Here is an 18737-nt window from a genome sequence, read left to right as displayed (position 1 = left end):
ACTATAGCACAGTAAACAAAGTCATTTCTCTTTGACTACACAAGTTGGTGAACATCATTCTAATCCCCATACAACATACAAAACCAAGAATCACATCCCAAATGGTTGGCTACTCATTGAGGCACCACAATGGCAAAGGTGGTTCAGAAGCATAAACTTAACAAAAAACCTTTAGTAGCAAGGCCTTTAAAAAAACCATGAGGATTATCTTTTCCTCGCACAAGGAAAACTACCAGATCACCATGATTAAGTGAAGCGTTTGCAGAATCAGAGGACAACAGATTCCCATTTCATCTTTTCAATTTTCGAACCAGATGTTAGCTTGTCTGCACTTTGATTCTGCGCTTTGATACTTTAAATGCTTTTCCTATCTCATAACGTACTCCGCCGCCCTTTTATGGCTTCTTTGTGTTATATAGACCCAAAGAAATGAGCTTTGAAACTTACATACTGGTCACAAACTCGCCACCACATCCTAGGTTTATATCCTCTCTAAAGTCGCCTGAGGGCCATCAAACTACATGCAACATTTAGAGCTCCTCAAACATCTCCCTCTGAATTATGGAGGAAGTTTAACATAAAAGTACTCCAAACCAGGAACGAAGGAATTTGGAAGCCAAACCACTAGCCAAGGAAGCCCACAAGCCCAACTAATTCTAAACCCTCAAATACCTGCAGTATCTCTATGATCTTCAATTTTGTGTCCATCACCAAAATGTCCTCTTTTTCCGGCTGACTTTGTTGCTTGATGGCACCCTCCGGGGCGGCCAAAGGGGTCAGAGGTAGGAAACCCCCTCCTCGGAGAACCACCTGTGTCATCAGCTCACCCACTCCATGAATCGATCTCATCACATTGCTTCCAGCTTCAACACCAACAATGCCATGGAAAAAAAATGATAAATGTATAGTATGCTTGAAATCGCACAATGGTTCTACTTGAAACCACAGACAAATAGATACAGCTCAACATGAGGCTCAGACACGCCGACTCTCCCCATTCAGAATACTGCCTCCTATAACAAACAAAACTACTAAGATGTAATTAACTTTTCTTAGCTAGAGTACTCTAGGTTGTACTGATCATTGATACCACTTAGAAATATGTGCATTTTACAGCTATTCAGTAGTGAGAATCAAGTGTAAACAGAAAACCAATGTCTTAGTCTATAGGTTGCTGAGGATACATAATTACTGTAAAAGTGAATCTTAGTTATTTATGTATTTGCACCTTGATGTTGAACCTTTTTTTGAACAATACTGTGATGAAAAAATGTGCCATATGCAGTCACTAGACTAAGGCTTATGTTTTTGGATAAAGTTTCATATGCTCACCTCTATTCTAAAGTATGCATATTTTACAGTGTTTGATACAATATTCAATCTAATGTTAATCCTGAACAGTACATAAATAATGGTGAATCAAAAAAAGATTTTTAGAGCCAAATCACATGGAAAACCAAAGCTCAAAATTTAAATGGTTTCTTTCATGATTTAAAAAAAAAGATGTTAACTATTTTAGGCCAAGCCTGCATCAATATTATCCCCTTAATAGTACAGTAATAACAATACAATGCAGGAAAGTGTTTCGAAAGTACTGTTGGTGAGTACGTTACAGTTGAGTAAGGAACTCAGACTGAAGTGGCGGGCCTTCTGGCTATCTAGCATTAGGTGTGAGATACTACTTTTAATGCCTAATGTAATAAATATTTGTGTGAGCGCCAACCCTGCAAATACAAAAGGTGTGCAATGTACTAAATCCATTTTGTGAGTCATTAAAGTCTTTCAGACTTACAATATAAGTTTTGCAACCCCTTTCTCATTGCAATTAGGAGACATGCGCACCCACATTCACGACCCCTCTTGAGTCCCAATGGTATGTATCCAAGTTTTGAAACCTCAACCACTGATGCTACTCACACTTCAAAGGAAGTGATAAATGATTTGCAAGGGTACTCTTGAAACACCTTCACTTTTGTGAATCCTGTAGGGAGATCTGAAATAGGAAGTGGTAATGGACAACTGCCAGCTCTTCTCAATGTAATCCCAAATGGAAACCATTTTAGGAAGATCGTTCTACTAGCTTTTGATCCTGGAGATTTTGTGATGCAAGTTATAAGTAAATAGGTCTGTTTGCAAACTCGTAGATGGGTCACAAAAAGTTTTACAATTTACGACCAGTCTGCCAACACATTGAGCCCTCAATTCCTTTCTGAATGAAAGTTGAATCATCTTTCATATATCTACTTTAGATACTTAACTGTGCAGTGGTATTCCACTTGTAGAGTCTGGGAGTACACAAACGCAAGGGACAACTTATCAGGAATTAGAGCTCTTTGGAAACTGGTTTCTTTGTCACAAACACAGGCTACATGAGAAATAGAAAATTAAAAACAGCTTCCACACAACCCTTTATTTCTTAGTATTGGGATGAACAGATCGCTCTACCATAGATATACAAATTGGCAAAGTAGCCAGAAAAGTAAGTGAAAAACTAAACCAATGTTCTATGTAAACATTAAAGCAAAAATTGAGCGTATTAGCTTCACTAGCTATCCTAGCAACAACCCCTTTTCAGGATTAGCCTCATGAAACTTACAAGTCCTCAAAAACACCCTTTCTTCAACTAGCAACACTCCTTTTCGTAGATTGCATTAGATGGAGGGGAGGGGGGGGCTAGCGCTCAGCGAGCATGGTGGCGTCCATGTAGAGCTCAGGAGACCGGCGGAGGTCAGACGCGCACAGAGTTTTGTCAGCGCGGACCTGAACGTAGGAATGCCTTCGTGAAGCATAGCGCATTCCCAGAGGACCTCGAGCTACGTTTTTTCTCTACAGTAAGAAGGCTTTCTGGAATTTAATGCTTCAGAAGAGAAGCAAAAAGTAGTGCAGCCGCCATTTTGAAATCGCTCGTTCGTGCTGCAAGCCAACTCTTCTTTACCAACAGAAGCTTTCCACAGTGCAGAAAATGCTTTTATTCCTGGTACAAGCACCACAGAATAGTTCCTTTTAATCTATATGCTCTTTCATTCAAGCAAAACAATATATAGCACAGCAACTTTATTTCACTTCAAACACCACAGATTGAGGCAACACAGCGCAGCCACCATTTTGTGGATCATATCCCAAACATGATCGAACTGCTGATTTCCCTGCGCAATTCCTAACAAGATCTACTGAATAGGTTATCCACATAAATACTTTTTGATGTACTCTTCTCTGCAATATTTAACATGTCTGCAAGGATATATAATTTTCAAACGCCGAACCATTACCATTCATGTGAAATTGTATGTTGACGGTAAACACGAGGATTCCTTCATTTTTGGGTTGACATTTGGAGAAGTGATAATATGTCATTGTAACTTGCATTTTAATTTTTTTTTTGTTATTGATGCATGCCATCTTCCTCATTTTTATGCGTTCTGGGCTGGATAAGCGGCGTTTACTCCTCATCCATTGCACGTATCGATGGGAAGAATAAAAGGTAACCTCTGCAATACTTCTAAATCCAAGGGTTCTTTCATTAAAAACTCAAAGCTATTTACAGAACTGTCTAGAATTGAAGATTCAGGTGTGCTTCAGGCAGAGGACACTACTTTAACAATGGATTCATTACCAGTTCCATCAGGTAAATCAAACGTAAAATGTTTAAAGAAAAATCCTCAGTCACCACCAAAACCATCGTCTCCAGTCTCCATGGAATTATTGCTAAAGGAGATACGGGCTCCTAGACCCTTTGTTAAAGAAACCAACTCTAAACTGCAAATTCTTTCTGAAAATTGGTCTACTTGATACAAGGCTCACAACGGTGGAACAAAGCGTCTCCTCCTTCACTGAAACCTCCAAATTGACCTTCATGCAGTCCCAAGTATCCTCATTACAATAGCAGGTCAAGGACCTTGAAAATCGTAATAGGAGGAATAACATACGTATATATGGTCTGGTGGAAAATGCAGAGGGGTCAGATCCTATTGCTTTTTTCAAATCTTTTCTCCCCAAAATTCATTCTTCAAATGCCAAAAGACGTTGTGCTAAACATACAGTGGGCTCATAGATTGGGTTGTCTCCCTACTAATAATTCTTCTTCTCAACGTCCAAGAGGAGTCATTCTGTACTTTGAGTACACAGATTTACTGAAAGTACGGTCTGCTGCTAAGACCATCCAGCGTATCTCATGGTCCGGTTCTACTTTATTCTTTCCACAAGATTATTCTAGGGCTACAGCTGCCAGACGAAAGGCCTTCCTGGATATGAGACCCGACCTTCGATCTATGGGCGCCAGATATGGTCTTTTTCACCCATGTCTATTCAATGTCATTTACAATAATAAAAGTACTTCTTACGAAGATCCAGTTAGTCTACAAAGCTTCACTCATTCACATAAGATGGTTCATTTGGTTTCTTCTGGAGCTCCTTCAAGTATTACATGACTTTTTTGGAGCATGCTCCCGATATGTCATTTCTCCTTACAATGATGACTTTTCTCTGTTACTTGATTACTATCCTTTTTTTGGTTGGTAGTTTGCATCTAAACAAGTGGTAAAGTTTATGGCGGTTTATGTTATGATTTTCTGTTGCTCAAGTTCTATTACTATTTGTTCCTCGTTCTCTTTTTTTCACTATAATATTAATATGGCACTCTTTTCTTCTTATAGCCATGTCTACGGTTTGACATGCTGATTCCCCGGCTCTGTCTAGTTCTTCACGGACGGTTGTCTGCTCCATCAGGTTTCTCCCACCCCCACCCCCACATTCGTACTCCCTTTATGTAGGTATGTTATTTGTTTTGTTTGTGATCCTTTGTTCTGTATTATACGCTTCTATTCCTCTTCTTTCAGTTGTCTTTTCTCTTCTCTCCTTCACTGATTTTTCTCTACCATTCGCTTGCGAACTTCTTTCCTTGCATTGCTTTACCTCGGTCTCACTCTTGGCTTCAGTCATCTCTATCTCCTATTACTATCTGGCTTAGGATTTATCTAAGCATTTGTCCTCTCCTTTTCCATTTTTCCATTTTTATACTTAATCTTACTGAATCGCTCTTTTGTTTTGGTTGTTTATGTCAATTTATGATTGAATCTCCATGGCACTAAAATTAATCTCTTGGAATGTAAGGGGACTGAACTCTCCTATAAAGAGACAGAAAGTCTGGTCTCTTCTTGTCAAATTGAATTATGATATTGTTTTTCTTCAAGAAACATTTATAGAGGCTGAATCCTTAAAGTTGAAAAAGGGTGGGTAGGGGAGGTCTTTTTCTCTCAGGGGGATGGTAAACAAATGCGTTATGATATTGTGTCGTAAATCCAGCCCAGTCACGCTCATTTAACAGAATTCATATGCGAATGGCAGATGGTTAATTGTTAAACTGTTACTGAGGGGTGTTCCAGTTTGCTGAATGTCTATGCCCCTACTGGAGCAGATACTTCCTTTTGGCCTACTTGAGCTAAACAAATGTCTCAACGTATTGAAGATAACTTTATACTGGCTGGTGATTTTAATCAAGTGTTTGACCCTTTTATAGATAGGAACTCTAAAGTGTTTTTTGTCCAAAACAAATCCCACAAATCCTTTGTTCACACTATTGCCCAACAAACTTGTAGATGCTTGGTGTCTATGTAATCCGACCACCAGAGATATACTTTTTACTCTCCAGCCTATCAAACTCAATCCAGGATTGATTATATATTCGTCTCTCATAATATCTCAGTCACTCTCGCATGCTGACATCGGCCCCATTCTTTTATCTGATCATGTTCCTGTTTCAATTGGTCTGGATAAACTACCCAAGGCCAATACTCTTAAAAGATGGCGAGTTAAGAATGCACTCCTTATACCCAAATTTTACCTCCGCCTTTGCCGCCTTTTTTGATGACTACTTTGCAATAAAACAAAATTTACTATCTTTCTCCACTATATGGGATGCCTTCAAAGCCTCAGCTAGGGACTTTATTAGTTTTGTTGCAAAGAAACAGAGAATCGCACGTAAACTATCTCCTCAATGACAAACTGGAGCACTCCAATTATACCTCACATACGCAGGAAAGTCTTACAGCTCTTATAAAAGCTAAATAACAATTTAACAAAAGTTCAACTGATGATGCTTCCTTGTACCTTTTCAAATCCAGCGCAAAATTTTATGGTGGCAAAAATAAAGCAGGGAAAATATTAGCTAACTATTTAAAAGTCAGGCAAAACAAATTAAATATTGATTCCGTTTATGATAATCAGTCTGTTTTAAAATTTAAGGATACTGAAATTTTAAACTAATTCTCTTTTTATCAGTCTTTATATATTTCTGAAACACAACCCTCCGACCACTTACTGTCATAGTTTTGCTCAACCATTCACAAACATCACCATGACCCATCGGATTTCTCCTCTTTAGAAGCAGAATTAACACAACAGGAACTTCTAATAGCTCTTCAACCCCTTAAATAAAACAAAGCACCTGGCCCAGATGGCTTCACTGTTGAGTTCTATCTTCACTTCTCTAATTTTCGCTTACCTAAATTACACACCTTATTAGGCTGTTTTCAATCAGTGAATGGGTCCATAGGCTCCTTCTCAGAAGCACACATTTCTCTTATTCCCAAGGATGGGAACTATCCTTAACACTGTAAAAATTATAGACCCATCTCCCTGCAGGGGTGGGGAATTTGTATCGCCCGACGCCCTGGACATGAGGATTCTTCTTGCAGACAAGAAGTTTTATTGTCTACTTAGTCCTCCGGACAAGTAGACTTTCTCACTAACCCTTGTGCATGTAATATAATCACAACCCCGTTATTAACTGAAATCTTAGTAAATGCGCCTCTTCATAGGTAATTACGGTAACCAAGCTAAGCCTGGTACAGCTTGTGCTCACCGTCAATCCGAGAAGCAGAGACTTCACACTGCAAGTATGCTAGTGAGCGATGCCGGCTCCCATATTAGTTATGCTTCCGGTGCTAAAAGTTGCCGCCTGTGTGCTCTTGGTGAAATAATAAAGAAACGCCACTAATGGTGCAGAGCGGATACCCCTGCAGTGGTAAAGGCAAGCATGTACGGGGTCAGGGAAGGTGAATGTCGTGCGTTACGAGTCCTTAAGTGTGGACAGGAATGCTGTGTATGCAAATTCGCCGAAAGAGTATGACGTCAGAGGAGCCCTGCGAGCTGAAGGGAAGCTGAACAAAGAGGATGTGAGGACCCTGGACGCACTAAATTCCATAAAAGGTCACGGAAGTAAGATGTACTTGTATGATAAAACACACACAGATGCCTCGATGCTTAAAGGTTCCTGATGTCAGCTTCGAGTGAAATAACACCAGAGAGCCTGAAAAGTGAAAACTAGTAATGCAGGAAGTATTTGATGCACTTGTACAGCGTTCCAAAGTTCCTGATTCAAGGAACTGCTGCGACTTTCCTCTATTTACTTTGCAGAAAGATGACATGCTACCATTTCTAGACATTTATTTTGCCATTTTAAAAAAAAAAGCATTTTCTGTCCAGGGGAATAGATCTATTCATTTGGGTAGTAGGCTCTGAAGACTGAAAATAACGGGCTTGTTCGAAATATATGGTGGAGATGAGAGAGATGGGGCACCAGTCAGGTCACAGACCTGCAGATAAGACTGAAACTTGTTTGCGTGGGATAGTTGGAGAACACTAGGAGAACTCCTGGCGCACGCAGTCTGGGCCAGAAAAAACAGGAGATTAGAATAAGGAGCACAAGATGTCTCATCACTTCACCTGCCCTGCTGGCACAACAATGAGCCGATAGTAAGCAACGCAAATGTAACTTAATATGTGAAATCCTCAACGTGGATTCGACCATACATGCTCATATTCTGAAAGTAAAAAAAAAAAGATCGTGGGACTGTATTTTGTCCATAGACCTTCATTGAAGCAGAGGCATTTTCAGGTGGCAGACTGCTAAAATAAAACTGTTTTAAACCAGGAATCTCCGGTGAATCTGGTCTGTTGGCAACCATGGCTCCAACAGTTACCAGTTGCGTCCAGCTTGGCTCATACGGAGCAGCAGGGGCAAAGTGATGTGTGGGAGGATGGGGGCCTCCAACTCAGGCAGCTAGCGATTAACAATGTCATGGTTGATAAACATGACATGCCTATTGTACGTCAGGAGCTCCTAGGCCACGAGGCACTTACTGAAAGTGCAAAAAACTCAACTAGTGGGAACCAAGTGCCAACCAAGAGGCAGGCAGCAAGCAACGGTGTGGGAAACGGGGAGGGTTTCAAAATGCTCAAGGCTTCTTTTACTACATTCTCTCAAAGGCATTTATTTCCGAATGTCGGTGGTACTGACACTGTACAATTCCTTCCTTTCTTCACTGGGAGCACGCTGGTGTTAGGTGCACCCATTGTTTCCCCCAAGCTGCCCATTCCTCCTTCTCCCCGCTTTCCCCGTTTCCTAACATCACTGCATTTTGTTCCCGTTCAAGTAACCTAACTGATCAGCTGCTACAATTTGTGTTTCACCTTTTCTCTAAATAGATCCTTTACCTAATGCCATACCATAATCATAAATGCCCGCCTCAGACTGTTCTCGAATGCCCCCATATCTGCTTTGAATCATTCAGCTGCTTTTGCCCAGCCTCTCTTCCTCCCATCACTCGCTGAACCTTTAGCACCACATTCTACAGAACTATATCCCACCGGTTCACAAGTCCTCTCCTATTAGCCAGTACTTCTTGTTGATATTATTGTGCTTCACACTTCACTTGTGCTCTTTGCAAGGTATATTAAAACAGACTTTACCACTATTTAATAGGATGCTATTCAGTGACCGTAGAAGGATAGATGGCGGAGACTGTCCTGCCAGGGTTTCTAAAATTCTCTTCCAGCTTGAGCCCAAAACTAAGAGAACATGTAAAGTGTCATCGGCCCTCCTTCTGTTTGAGTATAATCATGGCTGGACGCCACCTGGATCCTAACACCTAAATGCCAAAGTAATGAGGAAACAAAGGTACACAGCTTGTTATCACTTACTTAAAAGAAGCTACGATTTGGAGGCCTTTTTATTTTTATTTTCTTCAACTTCTATATGTAACTAACACATAGGCACTGTAAAAAGTTCACATGTGTGAGTACGTGTGAGTATTTACAGGAATAACAACTTGAATAGCAATTCCTATTTTTTTTATTCAATACTTTCAAAACGCTACTCATCCCACTGTAGGGTGTCGTAGCGCTTTACATCACACGCACATTATACACGGACTATTAATCATACAAATGTGTAGTGTAAATCAATGTACATGATGCATAAGGCAAATAAGGTTTTAAGGTGTAGGCGTCACAAAGAGTATTTACTGGTAGGAATTATATGACAAGATTGTATAGCTGGTAGAAATAAAAAGTTGGGTTTTAAAATATAACAGTGCTTGGGATAGTCCATTATTTATGTTCAAAAAAACTTTAGCAGCCTTGTAATAACAGATTAAGAACAAACAAGGTTCTAAACCCATGTCTTGCAGTTTACATGTAGGTGCTTGATGCCGGTTCATAGCTCATTGTGCTATATTAGAAAAAATGCAAATTATGAACTGCAAGTAATAAAACAGTGGTCCACTTCCCTGTCTACATAACATAATAATCTGTAATCTGCATGTGACCTGATGTGCTTTGCAGAATACACATTAACACTATGCTACTTCATGTGTCAAAACTGTAACTAAACAAAACACAGATTTCTCCAGCAAGTTCTTTAAGCACCAGAGTTTCATTAATGTTTTATTATTATTCCCTGAGATTTACTAGGCACACAGAGCTCGCTGCAGCACATGCTTGGACCCCATTAAATATTGTAAAATGCAGATGTTGCACCCAATCAAGCAAGAACAGATTTTCTGTCATGTTCCCCCTTGGTGCCAATTTATTGGAGACATTAAAAAAAAAAAAGGTACATACAAGTTGACCCCTTTTCAGGACTCCGCCCCGTGTGACTTCATCCTCTTTTTGTTGCCCACTTTGATCCCCCAATTTAGGGGTTCCCAAAGTAAAGTTTATCCAATCCCAGAACTGCTCATGACCATACAAGTTAAGAGCAGGGAGTTTTGGCTCACAAAGAGATCTTGATTTTCTGACTTTGCCTCTTCTATTAACTACCTTTCCCCACTGGATCACAAGCAAAAACTCTCGTCGCTCTCTTTGTCCTCCAGGCTACATGTCTGCTCTTCGTCTGGCCAATATTATTTTATTTAGGGTTTGTTTTCTCAGCGCTGTTAATCACCAGAGGTGATTTCCAAGTGCTTATCTGACCTATGTCCTCTGGTACTTCTCCCTTTGATCTTGACAAAGCTCTTTTTCTTTTAACAAAGTTTACACTTTATTTTGTACCACTGTTGACTTTTCCTATACCTATTCCTCTGCAGGCCATCCTTCCCCATATTTTGGATTTATTTATAAGGCTTAATAATCTTCTTCTGTTTTTAGAACTATAAATGATGGAACTATAAATATTGTTTACTAAATAGTACTCAATTTGATAGCCTTAAATGGAAGGAAAGCAAAAGTTGTATTGCCAGAATCTGAACTCATAGTGTGCAGACCACAGCAGTTGTCTGGAGTAAATCTTAGCCCACTGAGCCATCTAGCCAATTTGCTGATTCTGTTTGAACAACTTTGGTTTCTTTCTTTGTGCTGTCATCCCGTCAACTGCTATCCCTCTGTCCTGAAGTTATCTGAGCTTCTATTTACTGGACTAAATGGTTGGTTGCCTTTATATTTCTCTTACCAGCCTCCTTCCCCTACAACATCCTCTGGTGCTTCTGCCCTTGAATTCACTAATGTTTTCTCCAAAACCTGTGTGCCTTTTCCTAGTACTAGATCCCTTCTGTCTTAATTCTTCCTCAATTTAATCCTTGGATCTTGCTGCTGGCCTCTCCAGGTAACCCTATCCTAATACACGGCCAGCCCCGTCTCTTGAATACTGCCTGGTGATTCGTTCAACAATTCACAGCTCGGGTGTCTGTTTTATCCACCTCAATCCAGCCTGGCCCCATGAGATCTGCCTCAGTGCCATCTGTGAGTTTCATGACATTCACTTCATTGATTCAGGTATTATGCTATTGAAATATCCACTCAGAGCTGTACTGTCCAGGCTACCCAATTTAGACTCCTTCCCCAATGGCCAGTCATTGTGCTCCTCGCCACTCCCATCTATTGTCCTAACTGCACAATTCGAAAACTGATACATTTGCTTTGCCATAACTGCGTTACCATCAATGCACTGGTCACATAACGTGTCTAAATGTCAATGCCTCGACATGTGCTGCTTTTTACATGTCTTTACTACTAGGGTTACTGAGGTGGCAGTTGGCAGGGCTGCTGGAAGGCAGGAAGCAAAGTGGACTTGATAAGGTAAAGGGGTTGCTCAGAGCCTTTAGATGAGTACAGATCGCAGAGGGGGGGGGGGGGGGTAAAGAAGGCTGAACAGCCTGTGATGAGCGAAGGCAAGGTAGCAGCAGTAGATAAGAGGTGTTGGAAGGGATGAAGCCTATGGTGAAACTGGAAGGTGAATAAAACCTCTTCTGAGAGGGATGAGAACCTACAGAGCCCGTGATGAGGGAGTGGCGAGGTCATGGGATGATTAGTGAGAGGAATATTCAATCTAATGTATTTAGTGTGAAGGTATATGTGTAGTAAGGGAGTGGTGTACTTTAACAGTAAGTGTGTGAAGCCCTTGTTGGGCAAAGAGAACAGACGGGTGATGAACCCTATGATGAAGAAGTGGAATTTGTATGGGCCCTATGGCAAGTTAGTTGAAAGGCAAATGTTTTACTGCTGACAACAGGAAAACAGCGTGGAAGGTAATACTTTATAATAAGAGCGTTTGCAAGAGCAAAGAGGCGTATGTGGTCAAGTTTACTTTAGGTTTTATAGTGGACTAGTAATCAGTCCTTGCTAGTACGTATAGCTTTTACTTTTATAGAGTACGTGGGACAAGTGGGTTTCTGTACAGGGCTAGAAGATTATTGTATATCTTTGTCCCTTGGACAAGTACAGTTTTTAAAAAATTCCACACCCCTGTCCCTGGTTAATATTGATTACAAAATCTTTTCAAAAGCATTAGCTATATGCCTAGATCCCCATTTACCATCTTTGTTGAGAAGGGAGCAAACTGGTTTTATTAAGGGGAGGGTTATAACAGACAATACACGATTGTTCAACGTTTTATCAAAATCCTCCCATCTAAAATATTCTCTAGCAGCTATAGCACTGGATGCAGAAAAAGCTTTTGATAGAGCTGAGTGGAAATATTTATTTTATACTCTTAGATGGTTTGGTTTTGGCTCAAATTCTATTACTCTAGTGTCTTCTTTATTCCAGTCCTTGTGCGGCTGTTTGTGCTAATGGTTTGATTTCCCCCTTTTTCAAATTGGGGAGAGGTGCAAGTCAAGGTTGCCCTCTTTCTCCTTTTTTGTTCTATCTGGCATTAAAACCCTTTTTATCTAAATTACGTCATATGGATTTCAAACTTGAAATGATCATATTAAACTCTCACCATACGCTGATATTTTACTTTTCATGTCCAGGCCGGATGACTCCATTCTTGCTTTTTTAGAAACCGTGCAGTCTTATTCCCTCATATCTGGCTACAAGTTGAATAATGACAAATGTGAAATTCTCCCTTTGACCAAATCCCCTTTTAAAATGAAATTTAGTGCTTCTAAGTTCACATGGAGTTCCCATCATATTAAATTTCTAGGTCTATATTTTACATCCTCATTCTAAGAAACAATAAAACTGTGCATGAACAAGTGCATTCAAAAACTTTTAGAATTAACCTCTAAATGGCACAACTTATATTGATCTTGGTGGGGTCGATTGGACACTATAAAGATGATGCTAACACCTATTATATACGATTTCCAATATTCCCATTCCTGTCACCGCTAAACTTTTTAAGAAGGTCAACTCCATTCTCTCCTCCTTTATATGGAGTAATGAGAAATCTAGAATGTCTATTTTTAAATTATCACGTCCCAAGATGGAAAGAGTAGTTAATTATCCTGATTTTAAGTCCTATCAGACAGCTTTCTTTTGTGCCAAGCTTCACTTTGGTTGTGGGATTCCACAGACAAATCCCATCTATGGACCTCTATTGAACAACTCTCTATTCCCCCTTTCCTTTCATGAATACCTCTCCTCCTCACGTAAGCCACAATCCCACCATCATGTAGCGGTACGCACTGTGAAAATGCACTAAGCGGTTCTCTCCTATGTCGGGGTATTAATTTGCACGGGGCTTGTAACTGTTTCAATGCAAATTTGTCCTGTCATCTGCAAGGTTCACCAGCCGCAGTGATTAATCAAATTTTTGGACAACTTGCAAATGGAAGTAACATTATGTTCAATGATCACAGCTGCTGTGGCATGTTGCAAGGCATTCTGTATCTAGTAACGGTTACTTCCAGGGTCACTTGCTGTATGCAGGTTTTGTTCCCTAAAATAGACAATCAGGGAGTCGCCTTTATGGCCTTCACTGAACATCTCTTCTATACGAATTGATACTTTAATCAGAATGAAAGTCATTCTTTTACATCAAACCGTGCCTTTGACCTCTGCCAAAGAAACCTATGATCTACAAATTGCAAGGACTTCGGCTGAGATACAGGCTGTGTTAAGTACAAACTGCCCTACACATTTGACATAAATGTTGGGACATATCTTAAACATGTCTGATACAAGCGATATTGTGCATGTATTTAAAAACGTATGTTCAGGACTGTTAACACCTTTTCAAGCAGTTCTCTGAATCATTCCAAACTTCGTGCACTCCGTGTTTGGTGATCTGCCGCTAATTCTAGCACTTGTTGCAGGAATCCTGTTTTTATTCCTACTGCTACGCTATGGCAAGCCAATCCACCAGCGTCAATCCCAGCACAGTGGCGAAAGCTCTCCTGGAAAGGAAGTGTCATGAGCGCATAGTACAACTTTTGGGTTTACCTAGTCTATGAGACCACATGGTTTCTGTCATTCAGACCAATCTGGTAAGATTGCATCTTACTTGTTCTACATTGCCTGCTTTGCGGTGAAGACCATGCTAGACATCTGTCGAACAGTCCTATCAGTCATGCCAACGGATATCGATACTATGCTGGACCCGGTAACGGCCCAGGGTCTGCATTGTCCCCAGAGGCTACCAATCCTGATGACTTCATTCATTGAGATCTCACAGATGCAAATTGCTACTGCTGAGGTATTAGAGGAAACACATGGGCAGGTAACATCGGAAACGGACATTCCTGATGCTTCCAATGCTGAAGGCAATGCTTCACATCTATGTACAGTTTATCTTTTAAACGAGGTAATCCAACTTTCACCTACAGCTTTAGACTGCTTTTTGTCTACAGGAATAGAGGATTTCATGTTTTCTCCATCCCATACACTGACTTTTGAATCAGCACACAGTGTACCGGGAAGACTCTGAATGTGACCTTCATTTTTTCCAAAGAAAAGACAATACTTGGAACTTTTTCCTATGATTAATTTGTTTTTTCTTCCAAATTTGTATTTTTCAATTTTATGGCTCAAATACTCTTACAGTAGAACTATTCATAGAGAATAGATTTCTTTGAACACTTCCAGAGACAAATTGTCATCTTGTTAATTTCATATATGTAACCGGACCTGAAATGGTTTCGAACTTTTTTCTGTAATTACAACCCATTTCATCATGTGTGTATATATTTATGTTCATTTAGCATTCACTATAACCATATGCTTAGAAGAAAACAAGTTACTTAACTGTAACTCTGGTTCCCCAGTATTGGTAACTTTCATAGATTCCCATGCTTTGTATCATTCTCCCATCGTCGGAATGGGAGCCTCAGTAAACAAAAAATACCACATCAGTAAGTACAAAAGAGAAAACTAGGCCTAGGCCTCATCTCATCTTGTAGCTTATCCATCTCTTTTTGTAAAAGAAACCAAAAATTTAGCAACCATCAATCAGAAGAGCCTCACCCCTTAGAACCTTCCTGAGAGAGCCTCAGATTTATGTAGCCATTGTGAAACCGCAACCATCTCAGTAAAAAGGCCGAGCTTTCCCAGGGGAGGAGGGTGGGCGCATGGGAATCTATGAAAGTTACCAATATTGGGGAACCAAAGTTACAGGTAAGTAACTTGTTTTCTTGCCCCAGTATTGGAACTTTCATAGATTCCCATGCTTTGTATCAGAGTAGCTAGCAGTAAGCCATACAAGCACATTTTGTTGCATCAATATCATCACATGTCAACATAGTTATCCTCATAGGAAACCAATCATAAAATGTTACCATAAAAAGGAATACAATAACTGATACAAAATGTGCAATACAGGAAGGAGGGATTGTAGAGAAAGCTCACCTCATTGAAAAAGATTTCTCAGGACTGCTTGCCCTACCTCTGCATCGTTCTTCATGGAAGAATCCAAGCAGTAGTGCTTTGTGACGGTGTGGGTACTGCTCCACGTAGCTGCTCCACAGATGTCCTTGATAGGGACTCCTGAGAATAGAGCCACCGATGATGCACTCGATCTCATTGAATGAGCACTAACTCTTCTTTTAAGCGGTTTGCCCGCTTCTTGATGGCAAAACTGAATTGCATTAGAGATCCAACGTGAAATACTGTGCTTTGAAAGCGGAAATTCCTTCCGCCGGGCACTATAAGAGACAAAAAGCTGAGAAGACTTCCTGAATGGTTTTGTTCATTCCAGATAAAATTTCAGACTTCTCTGAAAATCCAAAGAATGCAAAGACCTTTCCACTGGGGTAGTAGGTCGTGGGAAAAAAGATTTTAAAGTCACAGGCTCATTCAGATGGAATTCGAATAGGACCTTTGGGATGAATTTTGGATTAGTCCTTAGAATCAGAACATCCTTCTTGAACTGCAGAAAGGGTTCCACGATTGTGAGCGCTTGGAGCTCACTAATCCTCCTAGCCGATGTTAAGGCTAATAGAAGAGCCAGCTTCCATGACAGAAATTTAAGATCTGCCCTGTGAATGGGCTCAAACTGAGTTCTCATCAGATGAGCCAAAACCAAATTAAGCTGCCAGACTGGTGGCGAAGCGGAACTGGAGGAAATGCCCTGAAAAGGCCCTTAGGAATTGTTTGATAATCCTTGCAGACCAAAGTGAAGGACCTGAAGACGTCCGCCTGAATCTAGAGATGGCTGCCAGATGTACTTTGACAGAGGAATGAGCCAACCCGGATTTAGCCAGAGAAAGAATATATGGCAAAATCTGATGCGGAGCTGAAGTGTATGGATGAAGATTCTGCCTCTGACACCAGAGACAGAACCTTTTCCATTTCTCCCGGTAAGTCTTATTTGTACTTGGAGCTCGGGCCGGAGACAGAATATCCTTACACTCCTTAGTGAGGTTCAAATCCTGGAATTCTCTGTACTCTGGAGCCACGCTGTCAGTTGGAGTGAGCTCGAATCTGAATGGAGCACTTGACCCTGAGACATTGTCAACAGAGACGGAAAAGGCTGCAGGTGAATTGGTTGGTCTTGAGAAAGCAGGAGCAGTTCCGTGTACCATAACTCTCGGGTCACGCTGGTGCAATTAAAATCATTTTGCAAGGTTCCGCTTTGAGTTTCCTGATCAGTCTCAGGATTAGGGGTATTGGAGGAAAAGTGTAGACAAATGCGCCGCACAAGGCTATCGAAAGCGCATTACCCAACGACCCCAGATGGGGATCCCTGTTTGCGTAGAACTGGCATTTGGTGTTTTCTGGGGTTGCAAACAGGTCTATGGTCGGGGTTCCCCAAATTAAGAAGACCTCCTCGAGAATGGTCTGTTCTAGTTCCCACTCATGACTGATCGATCTTTGGCGACTCAGCGCATCCGCTGTTGTATTGAGCGCACCTGGGAGGTGCTCTGCCGTAAGAGCAATGTTGTGGAGAATCGCCCAGTTCCAAATTTGCTGAGCTTCTTTTGAAAGAGCCCGGGATCTTGTCCCGCCCTGTTTGTTTATATAGTGCATGGCCGTTGTGTTGTCCGTGCGAACCAGCACTGTACGATTTTGAATCCTTGGAAGAAAGGCCTGTAGGGTCAAGCGAATAGCTTTGAGTTCCAATCGATTGATGTGGAACTTGCGTTGACCTGGGTCCAAATGGCCGCTCACATGCAACTCTTGTAGCACCGCTCCCCAGCCTTCTAGTGTGGCGTCCGTGGTTAGAACCATGGGAGATGGCGGAAGCGTGAAGGTTAAACCCTTTGAGATGTTGTCCTTTATCAGCCAATAGTTGCTTGCCCTTTTCATTGCTGATGTCACCATTATCCTGTCGTCGATAGAGCCTTCCGCCTGGTACCACTGCTTGTCCAGTTGCTCTTGCAGTGGACGCATTCGAAGCCTGCAGTGCGGAATCAATGGTATGCAGGATGAGATCGATCCTAGCAGGGACTTTTAGAGATGGACCAACAGCGATTTCCTCTTTTGCAAGAGACGAGCTGACAGAATAAGTTTGTTCTGACGTTCCTCCGATGGAAAAGCCTTGCAGCGATTCGTGTCCAGGATAGACCCTAGAAACCTTGCTGACCTGGATGTGAGAAGGACCGATTTCTCCTTGTTGAGTTGAAGGCCCAGTTGGTTAAAAGTTGAATGCATCTTGTGACCGCCCTGGAAGCTGCCTGGAAGGATGGAGCTTTTACCAGGCAATTGTCTAGGTAGGGACAGATCTCTAGAGATTGCTTTCTGAGAAACACCTCCACTGGAGCAAGTACTTTTGTAAATATCTGTGGTGCTGACCGGAGACCAAAAGGAAGAACTTTGAATTGAAAGTGTCTCTTGCCTACTGTGAAGCGTAGGTATTGCCTGTGAGCTGGGTGGATCGGTACATGGAAGTATGAGTCCTCTAAATCCAGAGTTGCCATGTAGTCCCCTGGATTCAGTAGACATAGAATGTCCTGAAGGGTGACCATCCTGAATGATAGCTTTATGAGATAGGTGTTGAGCTCCTTTAGATCTAATATTGGACGCCACTTCTCCTCCGTCTTGCGAACCAGGAAGAACCTGGAAAAAAAACCTTTCCCTCTTTGTGAGTGAGGTACAGGTTCTATCGCCCCCTTGATGAAGAGTTGCTGGGCTTCGAGACAGAAGTCGTAGATGTTTTGACTCGTTGGCACCCAGAACTCTGGTAGGAGGAAGCTGTTGAAACTCCAAGGTGCGGCCACACGTAATGATATTCAAGACCCACTGGTCTGATGTAATGACCTTCCAGCTGCGTAGACAATGAGAAATCCTGCCCCCCACTGATGTTATCGGAGGGGTAGGAACAGTAGAAAGAGCCAAGAGGCCGCTATTGACGTTTAGATGACTCTGCCCTGGCAACCTTGACGGCCTCTCCCTTGCTGCCGAGAGAAAGAAGCAGATTGGCTTTGCCTCTGAATATTGTTATGTTATGTTATGTTATGTTATTTATTTTTTTGTATAGCGCAACGGTTACTCAAAAAGAGAATCCCGGCGCTTTAGGTAAGGTGAAACAGGTTTCAAAATAATTAATATTGTCGTCTGTAGGTTTGTGACTACTGGGAATACGAGGAATAACATTGTTGGTATCCTCCTCTGTTGGTATAACTCTTTCCCTTTGCTCCTCGAATGGCACTTTACGATATTGAAGAGTGCCTAAGGACTTAGCTGTTTCAGTGTCCTTTTTGATATCCTGTAAGGCATCATCTATGTGCTTTCCGAAAAGCATATCCCCATCAAAAGGTAAATCCAATATTTTGTTTTTTACTTCAGGGCGAAACCAAGTAGCC

General features: G+C 41.3%; 1 protein-coding gene across 1 annotated transcript in view; it reads right to left on the bottom strand.

Annotated features, from left to right (window-relative positions):
* Positions 1-18737, bottom strand: part of ITPR1 (inositol 1,4,5-trisphosphate receptor type 1) — a 1666678-nt gene that overhangs the window by 803356 nt on the left and 844585 nt on the right. Inside the window, exon 22 of the mRNA XM_086939209.1 lies at positions 673-863. Within this exon, the coding sequence (XP_086795335.1) occupies positions 673-863 (191 nt within the window). The remainder of the gene's footprint in view (positions 1-672; positions 864-18737) is intronic.

Source organism: Lissotriton vulgaris, chromosome 9 (genome assembly GCF_964263255.1).
Source record: "Lissotriton vulgaris chromosome 9, aLisVul1.2, whole genome shotgun sequence".
NCBI classification, from domain to species: domain Eukaryota; kingdom Metazoa; phylum Chordata; class Amphibia; order Caudata; family Salamandridae; genus Lissotriton; species Lissotriton vulgaris.
The sequence above is the reverse complement of the archived record's forward strand: the minus strand, read 5'-3'. Positions and strand labels throughout refer to the sequence as shown.